At 39.1% G+C, this 16,884-nt stretch overlaps 1 protein-coding gene across 9 annotated transcripts in view; it reads left to right on the forward strand.

Moving 5' to 3' along the window:
- Tafa2 (TAFA chemokine like family member 2) overlaps positions 1 to 16,884 on the forward strand; it is a 532,750-nt gene that overhangs the window by 446,878 nt on the left and 68,988 nt on the right. The window contains exon 1 of one of the 9 annotated variants that reach the window (XM_029569885.1): positions 16,392 to 16,458. The exons of the other annotated variants lie outside the window; for them this stretch is intronic. Coding sequence (XP_029425745.1) covers positions 16,404 to 16,458 — 55 coding nt within the window. The 5' untranslated portion in view covers positions 16,392 to 16,403. Of the gene's footprint in view, positions 1 to 16,391; positions 16,459 to 16,884 lie in introns of those variants that run through there. 9 annotated transcript variants of the gene reach the window in all.

Consider the following 16,884-nt stretch of genomic DNA (forward strand, 5'->3'; position numbering starts at 1 on the left):
ACACACACACACACACACAAATCTCCTGTATCTACCTATTGCTTACCTTTCTCATTGCTGTAACAAAACACCCGACAAAAGCAACCTAATGGATGGGGGAGGGAGCGAGGAAGGGGGAGGGGTTATTTTGATTCAACAGTTTGAGGTTACAGCCAGTTATAGCAGGCAAAGAATGGAAGCTGGAGCAGTAGCTGTGTCAGGAAGCAGAGTGATGAATGTTAATGCTTAGCTTGCTTTCTCCTTTTTTTAAAAAATTGAGATTTTTAGAGTTTCATAATATATTTTGATCATATTTAGACCCTCTCTCCTCTCTGCACCTCAACCATAGGATTTCATGTATTCTGTCATATATTAAGGGTTTTTGAACCAAGATGGTGTCCCCAAATGTCCTTCAGTGTGCATTCACCCAGTGGATCATGGTTAATTGATCTAGTGTCACACCCTTAAAGAAAACATACTGTCCTTCTCCCAGTAGTTATCAGTTACCAATAGTTTCTCAGCTAAGGTTGGGGCTTCTTACTACTTCCCCATTTCTATGCTAGGATTTTTGTCTGGTTTGAGCTTGCATAGCTCTTGTGCATGGTGTTATCAATGCTATAATAAGTTCATATGAGTAACTTCCCAGCTATCCGGAAAACTCTTTCCTTGTGGTCATCCACCACCTCTGGCTCTTACATTCTGTCTGCCTCCTCTTCAGAAAAGGTCTGTGAGTCTCGGGTGGCAGAGGTTTGATATAGGTGTCCTATTCAGAGATAAGTTCTCTACCGTCCCCTATTCTCTGCTCTTTGGCCAGTTGTAGCTTTCTGTGTTAATCACCATCTGTTGCATGAGGAAGCTTCTCTGGTGAGAATTGAGAGATACATTAATATTCTTTATTTCCTCTGCTCCACTGTTATCTGAGCCTTAGGTACATTGACATGTTGCTTAGGGCTAGGCAACTCACAGACATTTGTTCTTGCATTTTACTAGTGGTGGAACTTTGTAGAGTCTTGGTTTTCTATCATGAGTGGTGAGAAGTACACTTGTCTGTAAATGCAAGGATATGTATTTTAGAATACAGTAATAAATTATGTTCATCTAAGGATGTGTTAAAAGTAGATTTTTCTCTAAGATCTATGACATCTTCAGCCATGTGTCTTCAGCTATGTTTACAGTACCACACATGAGTTCCTTCTCATTGAGCAGGCCTTAAGACCAAGTAGACAGCTGTTGATTACCCACAAAGTAAAAGTGCTGCTACTCCACCAGTAGAGATTATTTGCTTTGTTGTGATTCATAGACTTTATAGCTGGATAGAGTCATTGATTTTCTCCTCTGGTGTTTTGAATAGTATCTTCTGATACTGTTAGAGCTGATCTTCAGGGTGGAGGCTTCCAGATAAGTTCAAGTTCAATAGCTCCAGGTCCTATATATGACATATGATGTGTCTTCAGTAATAAGGACTTTAACTTCAAGTTCTGGGAAGCAATCAAGGGCTGTGGCAAAATAGCCTGTGCGATTTTGTGCGTCTCTCTGACTACTCTGAGCAAACTCCAAAAGGAGTTTTCCCTGTCTGGCAATGTTTTTTTTCTTTTCTGTGTGGGTCTGTCTTTTCTTATTTTAGGAAAGTTTTCATCTATAATTCTATTTGAAGATTTGGTCAATGTTATTGAGCTCAGGTTCTTCTCCTTCTATGCCTATAATGCATAGATTTGTTCTTTTGTTGGTATCCCATATTTCCTACATGTTCCAGTTCTGTTTTTATTTATTTTTTCATATTCTTTGCTTGAGTGATCTAATTCTCCAAGTTTATTTTTTAGTCTCGATATTCTATTTTCCGCTTCATTCACTCTGTTAGTGAGGTTTTTTTTCCTTTCAGTTCAAATTGGCTTATTGAGTTTTTCAATTCCATCTTCGTTTCAGCAGGAGTTTTCTTCAATATTTTTGTCTCTTTTGTAAATTTACTTTTTATATCCTGAACTGTGTTTGTCATTTCCTTCAGCCATATGTTTGTATTTCTTGGGCTTTAGGCAGGAGTTTATTCTTATCTTCTTTGAGTTGTTTTTGTGTTCTTTAAAAATCCTTGAATTCTTTGATTATGTTTATGATTGTTCTTTTAAGTTCTGTGTCCTGGGGTTCCTCTGGGTAGTTCTCATTGTGGAATACCTCTCTAGGACTTGTGGGATTTGGTGGGAATATATTGTCTTGGTTCTTCATGTTATTTGTGTTTTTGCATTGTGACCCGAGCATATGAACACCTTTTGTCAGTTGTACATCTGATGTGAGATTCTACCATGCCTTTGTTGAGTTGAAGTTTGGTTCTGTTTTTATTGTTCTAACTTGGCTGCTTTCTCATCAAGAATGAATAGTTAGTTGGTCTGTGGTTCAAGTTCTTACTTTTGATTTTCTTTTTTTTTATTGGAGGGACAGGATGGTTCCAGGCAGGCTAGCAGAAACTCTCCAGCAGCATGAATGGACATAGTCCAGAAATAAGAAGATAGCAAACAAGTCGGTGGGTTCTGACAAGCTAGTCAAGAGCCCTGGCAGGGCAAAAGATCCTAGTCCCAAGGCAGGGTCATGGGAACCAAAATGGTGGATTCTGACTAGCTAAGCAGGGTAGATATGGGCCCCAGAGCAGTGGGAATGGGAATGGTCCCAAGGCAGGGCAATGGCCCAATGGGTGGGATATAATTTACCAGGCTAGTCAGGTGCTCTCTTCAATGAGATTCCACCTAGTCCCAAAGAGGGGGAATGGGGGCAGTGTAGGTACCTTAGTTAACCTAATCTTGAAATTCTCTCATAGACATGAGGAGAGGTTTGTTTCTATGGTGATTCTAAATCCCATCGAGTTGGCCATCAAGAGTAACCATCACAATTTATTTATTATTCTTTATCTAGACATATGTTTCCATTTCTTTGGAGAAAATACATGGGAATAGAATGACGGACACATATAATTTATATGTGTGAGATCTGTGTGTGTGTTTGATTTAAGAAGGTGATTATTCTATTTCACATTCCCACCAGAAGTATTTGAGACTTTCAATTCTATCCCTTCATGTGATCACCAGCACTTGGCTTAGTATGTGGTTTAGTTTTACTAGTTCTAACAGGCATGCTCACATTGGTAGACCTATTTATTCCTGGATCTGTTTCTGAACACTTTATGACTATACTCATTGTGTTGGATAACTTTAGTGTCAACTTGACACACCTGGATTGAGGGAGCCTCAATTAGGGAATTTTCTCCATTGGACTGGCTGTGGGGCATTTTCTTGATTGTTGAGTGATGTGGGAGGGGCCAGCCCACTGTGGGTAGTGCCATCCCTGGGCAGGTGGGCCTGTGTTGGATAAGAGAGTAAGCTGATCAGGGGCTAGGGGAGCAAGCCAGTAAGCAGTGATCCTCCATGGCCTGTGCTCCAACTCCTGCTTCCAGATTCCTGCCCTGAGTTCCTACCTTGGGCTCCTTGATGAACTGTGACCTGGGAGATATAAGCTGAATAAAACCTTTCCTCCCCAAATTGGTATTGGTCAGAGTACTTTTTCACAGCAATGAAAAAACAAACTAAGATACTCATCTATTTATATGTCTTGTTGTCAGTAGTATACAGACTTGATTATTCCAGTTTATTATATATTTTTTAAAACAGATCTTAATTTCAAGACATGTCAAATGCTTCATTTTCAAACTTGTTTTGGGTATTTTAGGTTCTTTGCAGTTCTGTAGAAATTTTAGGAGCTTTCTTATAAAATTTGACATCATTGCTTGCTGAGTTCTGTGTTGTTAATCTGGATTGAAATTAAGCTAAAGAGTATAAGAAGAAATTTGACATATTAACAATAGTGGTTTGACTCCTGGACAAAATATATCCAATGCTTTAAAACGTTTTGCTATTTTCAGTGAAAACCTATACATATTTTCTCAGATTTATTATAAGATGCTTTTGATACTATTTTCATGACATTTACAAATTTAAATTTCTAATTATTGTTCACACATTATAAAATTTATTTTTGTATGTTAATTTGCTTCTTGTAATTTTCCTAACTCACTGAGTTCTAATATCATTTTTCAAATCATGTGGGGTTCCCATGATCTGTTGTTAGCAAATAATTTGTCCAGTCTTGATGCTTTTGTTTTTAGCTCAATTCATTTAGTTATTTAGAGCATTCATTAAAATACTGAAGTAGTGAAGATTGACTTTTTTGTCTTACTCCTGATTTAGGGAGCAAATATCCAGTCTTTGACAATTATGTAAAAAAATTACTAATCTTAGGAGTCTGTTTTCTTTTCTTAGTTTGCTGAGAAATTTTATCATGAATAAATGGACTTTGTCATGCATTTGTTAAGATCCTAACAAATTGTTTATTATAATGCCAAATTACATTGGAATACATTCCTAAGTAATAGCCCAACTTGATGACTCATGTCATCATTTTCCTATTGTTGATTTTTATTATGCTAAAATTTTGTCTTCAATTCTTACATCTATGTTTATGTTGCAATACCAAGTAGGAGGCACAGAAGAACACCATATAGTGATGGTCAAATTAGGAGTTCTTTATTAGCCAGAGGTCAGAGAGGGGGATAATGCCCAAAAGAACTCTTGACTCCAAGGGGAGTCAGAGTTTAGGCTTTATAAAGCTTAAAATCACAATCACGTCATGCCAGGGGCAAAGTCAATAACCATAATTACATTAGATGACCATAGTTACAGCAGACCAGGGACAGGTTAGTTAACAAAGATGTTTTCAATTAACAAAAAGTTTCAGTTAGGGAAAACAAGTTTCTCAGAATTGCACACAGTAGGCTTCATGGAGATGCAGGTATAGCTCAGTAGAAGGACATGTTCCTGGGCTAGTTGTCAGTTTCCTAGTACTGTAAAAACAATATACTCCCTGAAACTATAGGTGTTACCTTCATGGCTGTCTGGTGTAGCCTAGTTTACCACAGTTAGTGTGTGTGTGTGTGTGTGTGTGTGTGTGTGTGTGTGTGTGTAGAGGGGGTTATGGTGCTAGGCAGAAACACAGAGTGAGGCAAAAGTTATCTAGAACATAATGGAATCAGCTTTGCCATTTCACTGTGGTATGATTTTCTGCAGTTTTATTTACTTATAATATGTTTTGGTTTTGTTATCAGGTTGATTGATGTTGGTCCCCCATAATCTTTTCATCTCTTGGAAAGGGTTTTTGTGGAATTGGTATAATTACTTCCTTGTTTTTAGATAGCGTCTCACTATGTAGCCTTGGCTGGCCTGGAACTTGCTATGTACACTGGGCTGTCTCTGAACTCACAGACATATGGTTGCTTCTGCTTCCTGACTGCATTTCCATATCTGGGTAATTTCTTTAAATGAACAAGTAAAGCAACTTTGGCCTAGAGTTTTCATTGTGAGAAAGATGGTATCTAAAATCCAGTTTCTTGGGTAAAAATGATCAGTTCCAGTCATCCAATCCTTCTTGATTAAGTTTGGTAGTTATTTAAGTTATTTGGTAGTTATGTTTTTCAAGGAATTTGTCTGTGTCATCTAAATTTAAATTATTCTTGTTATGGATAATTTTTTTTCCTTTTTTCTCTTTATTGTTTTGTTGTTGTTGTTACTTTGGCAGCTTATAAGTTTTTGTTATTGTTTGGTTTTTAGACAGGGTTTTCCTGTAGTTACAGCTTACCCAGAACTTACTATGTAGACCAGGTTGGTCTGGAACTCAAAAAGATCTGTCTCTGACTCCTGAGTATAGGAAATAAGGGCATACACTACCACATCCTAGTTTTTACTTGTGATTTTGAGTCCAATTTTTATTATTCCCAGTATTTTGTTTAATTTTACCTTCTTTTTACAGTTTCTTAAGATGGAAGCCATTGATTTGAGTTCCTTGTTAATATAGCACAGGTTCACAGAGCTAAATGAATCCATGTACCCACAAGGTATGATCAATTATATTTCAATTTTCACTCAAGAGCTCAGTTAAAAACAAATTTTAATTTCCCTTTTGATAACATCTTTCACCTGCAAGTTTATTAGAAACACACATTTAATTTAGTCTGAACTTTTCATATATACTAGAAAAAGACCTTTTAATATACTGTTTGGCAGTATTTTCTCTAAATTTCAATTAGCTCATTTGTTTAAACTATTGTATAATTTTCCCATGTATTCATTAACTTTTTCCCTACTTCTTCTATTGATAGTGAGTGCTAATCTCTGTAACAGGGATTTCATTTCACTTTGCAGTTCTGTCTTTTTCTCTTTTGATGCTCTGCTATTGAAACAATGTATCAAACTGTTAATTTTTCTTCTTTGTCTACATCAATTTTTTCTCAATGTTATATTCTTTGCACTAAAATAAACTTTTCTCTGAAACTATACTTACTCCAAGATTTTTTTTTTATGTTTGCATGATACATAACATTCATCCTTACAGTTTAATGTGTTTTTGTCTTCATAGTTTCAGTGCTTTTCCTAAAGCAACAGACAGACACTCAGAGGACCTGAAGTCAGTCATGTCTCATTCCTTCCTTGAGGGGACTTTTATATATCCTCTCTTAAGGTTGTTGGCAGTGTTGCTAGTTCTGGTACGGAGTCATTCTAGTAAGACAGTAACTTCTCTGAACCGCTCCATTTCCCCTAATTCCAGGTGATTTAAGGTAAGAGTGATCTTCTGAGTCACTCTTCAACATTCCTTTTCCGTTTCACTTTCCTACCCCTGTTTATGGAGGGCTTCTCCCCAAGCTATGCAAAGGAAGTAGATCATCTCATTGCTTCTTGCTTTTCCTTCCTTTTCCCAGAGAAGGCTGCAGTCTCAGTTGTGGCTTCTCAAAACTTGGTGACAAAATGTAGGTTACGTTGTTTTTTTTTTTTTTTTTAAGTTGTCATGTTCTACTGTGCTTCTGATTTCCATTTAATCTACTGATACATGATCTGAAGTTGTCTTGTGTCATTTAAAAATTCTCATGTGTTCATATTCTCTTGAGTATTCAGTAAAAGCCTTGAAACAAGATAATAACACCCAATTATTTAAAGAATATACCTCATTTTCTATTCTTAACACAATTTCGTTTTTAAAATAAAATATAAACAGCTGTATCTCTTGCCCTCTGCATGGTCAGGCTAATGCAGCTTAGCAAATGGTAGTTAATACAGAGACTCACAACTGGTCAAAGTGCAGAGAATAAGTGATCGCAGAGTGCTCAGTCCTAAGTGGGACATCTATATTATACCCCCTACCAGAAGACTCAGAGAAGAGGGAGCAGAAAGATTATGAGAGCCAGTGGTCAGGGAAGACTGTGGTGAGACAGTATCTTTTGAACTTGACAAAATCAATGCACTCATGAAGTCCTAGCAGCTGTGGTTGCCTGGACAGACATGTACAGGATCAAGCCAGTCAACACACCAGCATGGAGAGGGCAGGGGCTCACAAGTTTCCTTAGCTGAGAAGCCAAAGGCCATTAATTGTGCTTGGGGGAAGGACAGTCAGTTTTCTTTAGTGGCGTGACCTGCAGTATTTGCCCATGCATAGGGAATGGTGCCCTGCACTCGTGCATACAGACAACATGACTTATACTCAAAGAGTTATAAAGAGAGAGAGAAAAAGAGAGAGAAGAAATAGTTGGGAGGGTGATGGGGAATCTGAGAGGAGGCATGGAAATGGATATGATCTAAATATATAATATCACGTGTGAACTACCAAAGGATAAATAAAATCCAGATATAGGACACTAAACTCTGTGGATTTGAAGTTGAATTGTTGATTTTGTACAATACCAATGTGTGTGATTTAAAATAATTTAAAATATAAACTTGTATTTCTTTACTGGTTTATTGAGCCTTTTGCCGACTTCTTTTTTTTGGAGGAATTTTCTATTCTGGGAGTATGTAGCTTCATATCTAAGATAGGAAGTGGAGCATGGTAGTTCCTGAGCCTCTTCTCTGGCATGTCTCTCACTGTTTACTTACTTCAATCCAATGAGTAATTATTTAACACCTACTTGGTACCACATCCAGGAAATTCTTATCTTAGTACAGTTCAATAACTGCCTAAGTATGGAAAAAGGACAAAAGGAGTTGTTAAAAGTTCTTAATTTTACCAGAAATGAACTTGAATCTGTTTTGTATAGGCATAGGAAATCAAATCCAATTCAAATGAAGTCATCCTAACCAAAACAGGCAAGTATTATTCAACAATTGCATCCAAAATGAATGCTAATTCCTATACCATTCCTTACGGCTTTGATTTCATATTTCTGATGGATCTTCTTTGGGCTCCCAGCACTTTAAACTTCTTTGCCTGGGGCTGCACATCAAGTAGTTAATGATCTGTATGCAGTGCCTTCTGTAAGAAGTTTTCAAACAGCTTCTTGACTCTTTGATGTAAAAGAGTGTGGAAAACTAAATATGTAACATATCTCAGCTTAAATGCTCCAAGAATAAATATTTACTTCAGGATTTAGGATTAAAATTTGGAATATCTTTGAAAAAACAACACAAAACAAAACAAGAATGAAAACAAATTTCAGCTGCATTTCTCAAGATCACTGAACAAGAGCTGTTTGGTACTTTCCTAGGAAAAATTGCTTTTAGGTCTCTGATGAATATCTTAACGACATAGAAAACAAATATATTTGCTCATCTAAGCTCTCAAATACTTGCATTATATATAAAATGTTTTTAGTTAAAACATTTCCTGAACTGTCCCTGGATTACAGAGGAATTTTAATCGTGATCAACGAAAAGAGAAAAATCTCTGCACAATCTCAATTTTTTCAGTCTAGAATTCAACCTTACACTGTTATAGTAAGTAGCAAGACCTCTGGTCAGGAGAGGATTTCCGGCCTGGGTAGAGCCTTAACATTTGAGGTCAATCACCTGGTCACAGGACCAACCCTAGGAAGAAGGCAAGTTCACCTTAAATCCTGCTAAAGAGATTGACCAAATACCTAGTGTTTTAATGAGATGGTGAACTTTTTCTGCCAGGTGCTTAGGAACCAGGCCACAGACATGTAGCTTTCCACAAATCTCTCTGCTTTTCTGAATTCATCAGAAAAAAAATGTGACCTTTCCTTTCATATCTTTTCTAACCATTCTAAGCACCCCTTAATGCTCTGTGCACACAAATTCCTCCTGCCCACAAATCGCACTGATTCTTAAATGGAGATTTCCAAGTTGAGAGAGACAAGAAAAAAATTCCAACCCATAGAACTTGGAGCATTGTATGCATTGGGACTGCCATGAAATCTTACACATTCCGTTTTTACCCCCTTTATTAGCAGTTGTCCCTAAACAGAAGTAAAAATTACTGCTGCTATTGAGTTTTAATGATAATTGCTATTGTTTTAGTGTCAGTTTTGTGTTGGTTTTGGGTATTTGGGGTACTAGTAAAATGAATTGACATTCTGGTAGAAGTTTATAATTGTGTTATAGAAATTTTCCTATAATTTCCTTGTTAACAGCTTTAAGATATATATTTATGGTATACGTCTAACATTCTTATCACTGTGAGCTATCTTTTTTGTTGTTTTGTTTGTTTGATACAATCCTAGCTGGAAGGGAACTTGCTGTGTATACCAAGCTTGCCTAGATTGCGTGAAGGCCACTCTGCCTCTGTTTCCTGAGTGCTGTGATTAAAGACATGTGCCACCATCCTGAGCTTGTGAACTGGCTTTTAAACTCATACCTGTCTGAACTGGCCAGGTTGATCTACACTTAAAATTCAGTATCCAGGAGGCAAAATATCATGGGGTCAAAGACCAGTTGGAGTTACATAGAGAGATCCTGTTTAAAAATAAAACAACAGCAACAATAAATAACATCTGTAATGAATGGAATGCTAGTTTGTTGCTTTGCCTGAACCTGTGGTACAAACGTACACACACAAACACACACACATGCACATATAGACACATGTACACACACACACACACACACACACACACACTAATTTGATGTATTGTAGTAGGAGCAGTACAAAAACAGCAAATTTCAAGTACAGCGATATTCAAAAACTTGTTACTGTCCCAGAGGTAAGGAGTGTTTAACAGAATAAACCCTGAACATCTTCATTAATCAAGCCAAGTGTGGCTGCATGTGTCTGCAGCTGCATGACAGAAATACCTCAGTCTACAGCTTCTTTTTCTCCTAGCCCAGTTGGAGGTAGATGAGGCAGACTCTAGGTAAAGCTGTAAATTTGTCTTTATCCCCATTTTTCTGCCTTTTTCTCCTCCACAGTGCCCCTCCTTCTCTTTCACGTCTTCTCATGCTTTCTAGTCCCCAATCCAAACAGGAAAGGATGTGATAATGACCCATTTATACCTATTGATTGACTGATTGCACCGCCACAGACATGCCTTCACACTGCAGCATTATCTCAACCAGTCTTTTAGTCTGATTGTACAAGAGGCTTATTCCTTGTTAGAAAAACTTTATTTCCTCTGCAAGCTGGTGAAGAGATTGTTTTCAGAGGGTGAGGTTGGCGGAGGCTCTCGGGAGCTTCTAAAATCACAGTTGCCCAATTCAAGCAAATTTGATTTACACCTGATGATGTTTTGCACTGTCCAAGCAGATGATCTACAGTTGGGCTTTGCCAAAGAAACACTGCACCAGACACTTGTGAAAAATGGCAAGGACTGTATTACAGATTATTGCCTGAAAAAATAAGACTATTGCCAGAAGGGAGAGAGACTGAATCTGGCTCCGCTGAAACAAAAGGCAGGGGATTTTAAATACTGGGAAGGCAGAGGGAAAGAGAGACTATCAGACATCAGTGGAGACAGTGGTCTATGTAATTAGGGTACCACATCCTGACCCTGTTTCCTAATTGGTACTTACCAAAGTTAGGCTGGCTCTCTTTTCCTCCCTCCCTCTGTTCTTCCCTTCCTCCCTTTCTCTCTCAGGCAAACTCTCTCTCAGGCAAACTCATTATATGTAGCCCAGGCTGACCTCATACTCATGATCCTCCTGCTTCAGCCTTCCAATTGCTGGGGTTATAGGCTTGTGCCACCATACCCAGCTCCAGTCTTTCTTGACTGAATTTCAAAGACATGCCTCCAGATTTGTTGAGAAAGATATGCTGACTTTTAAACTGACTAGTGACTAGGAGATTTATCTTTCAAGGGGGGAGTAAATGACTGATTTACAGGTTGTTTTGTTGTTCTTTCTCTTTCTCTTCCTTTTTTCCTCTTCCCTCGCTCCCTCTCTTCCCTCCCTCCCTCCCTCCCTCCCTCCCTTCCTCCCTCCTCTCTCTCTCAGTTCCTTTCGTCCTTCTTTGTAAATGTTCTGAGAAAAGGGAGGTCAGCATCAAGGCTCAGGAAGAAACCTGTGTGCATTTCAGTCAAGGTGAGGAGAAGGTTAGTAACTCCTTGATCTGCCATGTACATTCCTGTGTAAGAACCATAAGGATCTTGGTTCTTTCTGGTTAGATTGGTTACAACATGATGTCTCATCATTGTTAGACAATTCCGGAAATCCTGCCTCAGTATGACCTGCCAGCATCCGTCCTTCTTTGCTGTTTGACTGCTGTGCTGTCCATAGGCTGGCTGTGTTAGAGCAGTGGGGCATGTTGATAAGAGTGTTAAGGAAAACACCAGAGATGTAAGGTTCGTTGAAACTTGCTAACAAGGAAAGTCCACTGGTGACAGGCTGGATAAATAGCACCTCTGTCCCTTCTGGTGCTGGTCGGGGCTGTACATGTAAGCACTCGTGCTTTCTGAAGCATTGTGAGTGGCACTTATCCTTTCCACCATGCATGCCACCCAGTGGCACAGAGGTTTTTAGAGTTGACTATGTACACACTGACACCACGAATTGACCTTGTCCCACAGTATGACCAGCATTCTAAGGAAAAGTTACCCTTGGTGGGCATGGAAGCTCTCTGTTCTCCTCATAGATAACATTACTTTTCTCAGTTTTGATAGCCTTTAGAATAGTACCTGTGGATCCTAGCTTTCCAGACTGGTTCTGCTTCCCATTCACGCTGGAGTCTTGGGCATGCAAAAGGGTTTCTCAGGGACATGGTGGTTAATGTCCTGTTTTTTTCTTGAGTCAGGCACATTTGAAAGGTGTCAGGTATAAGGTTCAAGTGGGACAATGAGATAGATCCTTGAGGGTTAGAAGTTTACTAGAAAAACTACTAATGCCCCAGACAGACAGACAGACAGACAGACAGACAGACAGACATGAAGGAGGCTCAGGAACTCAAGCCCTGGCACCACAGAAGGCCTGAGGGGCTAGGTTCTGAGGAGGATGAAGCCCATCAGGTGGGAGCAGGGGCCCCTTCTTAAAGGTCTCTGAGGAATGGAGATGTTTTCACAGCAGGAGCCTGCAGCCTGGCTGTCTTCAATTCCTTAGCAGACAGCAGGAAAAAGGGGCAAAGGATGTGTTGCCATTGGTAACACTCTGATGTCCCAGTCAGGTGACTTCACTTGAGAAATATGGGTACCTAGGAGGTCTCATGGAATTATAGACTCTTTGAAAGACTCTTAGTAGGGTACCTGGCAGTATTGTGAGACTGGGGAGAGGGGAGGACTGCTCCAGGTGTGGAGAGGGGAGGACTGCTCCAGGTGTGGAGAGGGCAGGATTGGTCCAGGTGAGGAGAGGGGAGGACTGCTCCAGGTGGGGAGAGGGGAGGACTGCTACAAATGGGAAGAGGGGAGGACTGCTCCAGGTGTTGTGTCCTGAGTAGCAGTCTGGTCTGGATTCTAAGAATATTTTCTATCTTAATTTTAATGTAGTTTCTGCGATCTTTTGCCTAGACCTCCTGGGCTGAAATAGAGTATGTCATGTTCTTGGGTGGCTGGCAATGTTTTCATTAGCATGAGTTTTCCTATTGTACCTGTTTTCTGTTGTTGTTGTTGTTTGATGTCCTCAAATATACTGCCAAGTCCAATATTATTTGTACCTCCAGTTAGAAAGTTCTACCTAAAGTTAGCATAGCCTTGGATTGCATTCTCTTCATTAATAGGGATATTCTCATATTGGGGAGTAATATTCACAGTTACAAAGGCCCCATGTCTGAGTGATAGGAAGTTGCCCCTTGCATTGTACCTTGGCAAGCCTTGAGATTTGCCTTGTGCATCCTACATAGGCCTTTCAGAAAAGGAGAATGGCCACTGATTAATCATAATGCAAAACCTCTGTCCCACTAAGAAAATCTGCCCCCTACCAACTAATTTCAGTCCTTCCAAGAATTTCTGCTCTTACCACTAGCAGTTGAGTTCCTAGGACATTAATTCATAGAAGCACATTTTCAAAAGCCTGTATTCATCTTAGAATAAGACCGTAGTTAGCAAGGGCACGCTTTAGCACAATGGTTCAGGGTGAGCACTGGTTACTGGTGATTATTTGTTCCAGCATGTACCCAAACAACTCAATTTAACACCTGTTTTTCCAACATAACCATTCATGGTATGCCTTTTTACTTTTAAATGAGCCATAATTTAGATGATAAATTAAATGGTCACTTAGCCATGCTGCTCCAAGTTCTTGTCTCTTCCTCCAGCACAGGGTAAAAGTGTACCTTCTCATTCTCTGTAGCTATCAGATGTGCAATTACTGATTTAACATCCCCCCTCACACACTGATACCTTCAAGAAAAGCATAATTTAGGAAGAAAATGGTTTCTTTTAATGCTGCATGGTATGCAAAGACACCTGCCTACAGTGAACAGTTTTACATGATGATGTGAAGTCAGGGTCCTTTTCCCATGGTGCTTATTATTGTCGGGCATTTTCAGAAACAGGGATGTGATGGTGACCTTTTATTTATTTATATGCTTTGAAAGCAAATCATTTGTTTTTCTTAACAAATCACATCTTTAAGCATCATATTCTTTCCCTGAAGCCTCTGCAAGCAAAAGATAACCAGTAAAATGATTTCTTTTCCTTCATTGGTCTATAGCAGACTTCCAGAAGTGGGTGTGGCTGAATGGTAATGAAGAACGGTTGTTCCTTTAGCTGAAAGTGGACATTGGTATTCATATGTTCCCCAAAGAAGAAACTGAAATCAAGCAATCACTTAACTTGTCTCAGAGCACAGCTAATAAATGAGAGGGTCAATTGACTCAGATCCAGGTTGATATCTTGAATCAGCTCAAGCCTAGAGAGACAATCAGAGACAGCAATGGCCTAGGGATGACCTTTGAATTCAGTTCACTCTTAGCATGAGCTTTTCCAAAAATCTTGAACTTATTTAATCACTTCATGTTTAGAAGCGTTGTTCACTCATCTCACCTTCACAGGAATGTTATTAAGTACATACTGCTATTCCCATCTTATGACTACGTCCCCCGAGGCCTTGAAGTATAGTGACATGAGCCAGTTAAAGCACAATAGGCAAGGTTTGCAGTTCGAATCCATCTGACTTCAGAGACTGTACTTCCAGATTTATGGCAGATGCAGGGGCAAGCTGTTATCACTAAGAACAGAAGTCACTACCAGTGACAACTTTTCTCACATTCCCCAGAGGTGACTTTGTCTCTACTACTCTTAAGGTATTAAGAGAAATATCATTTCTATCATCAAAAATTTGCAGGATATTTCCTGTATCCAGACCCCTTTGTGAGTGCTTTATATGTATTAATTGGTAAATGATATCCTTTCAATAACCCTGTAAGTACTACCCTTTTTATTCTATACACAAATGAAAAAATTGAGACATGAAGAGGTCAACTAATTTCTCAAAGATGGCCCAGAAAATAAGTAGGAGACCTGGAAATTGAATCCAAGTAGTTTAGACCTAGAATCTATGTTCTCAACTACTATGCAACTACTTATGTATCCCACAGACTCTTAAGAAGGTAACCTCAGTACTAATTTTACTTAAAACCATTGACACCTGTTAAGCCTGTTATCTTGAACAATGTTTTCACAAAGATAACAAAAATGACCCTGGGTCAATGATGAAGATGATGATGATGGTGGTGATGATGGTGATGGTGGTGATGGTGGTGGTGGTGATGATGATGGTGATGATGATGATGGTGGTGGTGGTAATGATGATGGTGATGACGATGCTGGTGATGATGTTAGTGATGATGATGATGGTAGTGATGGTGGTGATGGCTGGTACTTGCTGAGCTCTACCTGTAAGCCAGATACAGTGCTAATACTTTTCTAGTTTATAATATTTAATCCTCCCAATAAAACCATGAAGTTCTTATTGTAAGGAAACCGAACCATGTGTATAAGAAACTTCTTCAAATTTACATAGATGGTGACAGCTGTGTTAAAGCCAGCATCTAATTTCCTCTTATGTACACTAGAAACCTGGATGCCTTCCACCAGGGGCTGCTTTAATTTTGATTTATTAATTAGCTTTGCTGGATAGTGGCTGCTTCACCCTCTCCAGGAGGGCATGCTCACTTTAGTTTTAAGAGAAAACTGTAAATTCCAAAAGAACAAACTAACACCAGGTTCATTATAAACAACAATAGTAACTCTTTGCCACTTGTTCAGTATCCACTTACTATCCATTTCACTACGTCTTATGTTTTTTTCATCTCCCCAGGACTGGGTATTTTTATCATGATCAAGATTAATAACAAAACGTTAACTGGTGTTTGGAGATACTGTTTATCTTTTAGAAAGGATTATATTAGAGCTATTTCAGTGTAGGATTTTAGGTAATATACATTCTGTAGATAAATATACTCTTTAACCAAAGAGAAATTGCTGTATTTCTAGATTTTATTAAAGATGTGCACAAAGCTATAGGAATTTAGACCCCGAGGGGAGCTCAGTGACCATCTGGTCCAGATCAAAGAACGAAATGAGGTAATGTTGCTGAGGTGACCTGGCAGGGTTTCTGGGATCTCATAGGTTTCAGATTAAGTTCTGTCTCCTTTTGAATTCTCTCATGATGCCTTTTCTAATGCCTGTCCCTTACTGGGTAGAGCTGAGTCCCTATCTTGTCTTTATCTTAGTACAGCCTGGGATTATTCTCCTTGTGACTCCTTTATCCCTTTTTTAACCTGTGTTTTTTGTTTTATTTTGTTTTTAAAGATTTCATTTTTTTTTAGAGCAGTTTGAGTTAACAGCAAAACTGAGGAAGGTACAAAGATTTAACAGATAGATGCGTAATCTAGTAGTACATGCATACAATTGGTGAGCCCACACAGTCACGTCACCACTTAAGGCCAATCTAGTATGTATATTATGTGGGTCTAGATACATTTAAAATCATGACAAATGTTCATGATTATGCTATCAAAGTGATTATGACCATTGCCCCCAGGTCCTGTGTGTGTGCGTGCTTTGCCCTGTTGTCCTTACTCCTCTCAATCCTGATGTCCACTGGTCATTTTACTGTCTCTACAGCTGTTACTTTCATCACACCACATAAACAGAAGTGTGTGTCCTTTTGTTCTAGCTTGCTTTCTATTGCTGTGATAAACATGTCCAAAAGCAACTTGGGGAGGAAAGGGCTTATTTCATCATGTATTTCCCACGTCACAGTCCATCAATGAGGGAAGTCAGGACAAGAACTCAAGGTAAGGTGCTAAAGGCTGCGAGGGAGTGAGGGAGTGGCTTCCCGGCTTGCTTCCTCTCCTTTGTTCCTCCACTTTTCTTATAAAATACTGGCGTAGAGATATTGATTTAATGACATGAAATATCTTTATAAACCATCCCTCAGAGTGGCTGACCCTGGCCCAGATCCTGCAGCACTCCTGGGTCTGGGCCCACTCTCTGAGGGTGCTGCCTCCTGTGGTCAGCTGGCTTCCTAAGCACTGTCTACCTCCCTTATATGTTTATTCAGGGAACCTTCTGGGTTCTGTTATCACATGTTTCTCTTGTTTCTTTTAAAGATGCTAATTTTAAAGATGGTGAAGTGTGGTGTTCTGTTCAAGTCTCTGGCTTATTTTTTTTTTTTATTGAATTGTGCTCTTTTCATTGAGTTTTAAGGATACGTGGTATAT

This window comes from Nannospalax galili, unplaced genomic scaffold, assembly GCF_000622305.1.
Source record: "Nannospalax galili isolate Female #2095 unplaced genomic scaffold, S.galili_v1.0 scaffold202, whole genome shotgun sequence".
Lineage (NCBI taxonomy): Eukaryota > Metazoa > Chordata > Mammalia > Rodentia > Spalacidae > Nannospalax > Nannospalax galili.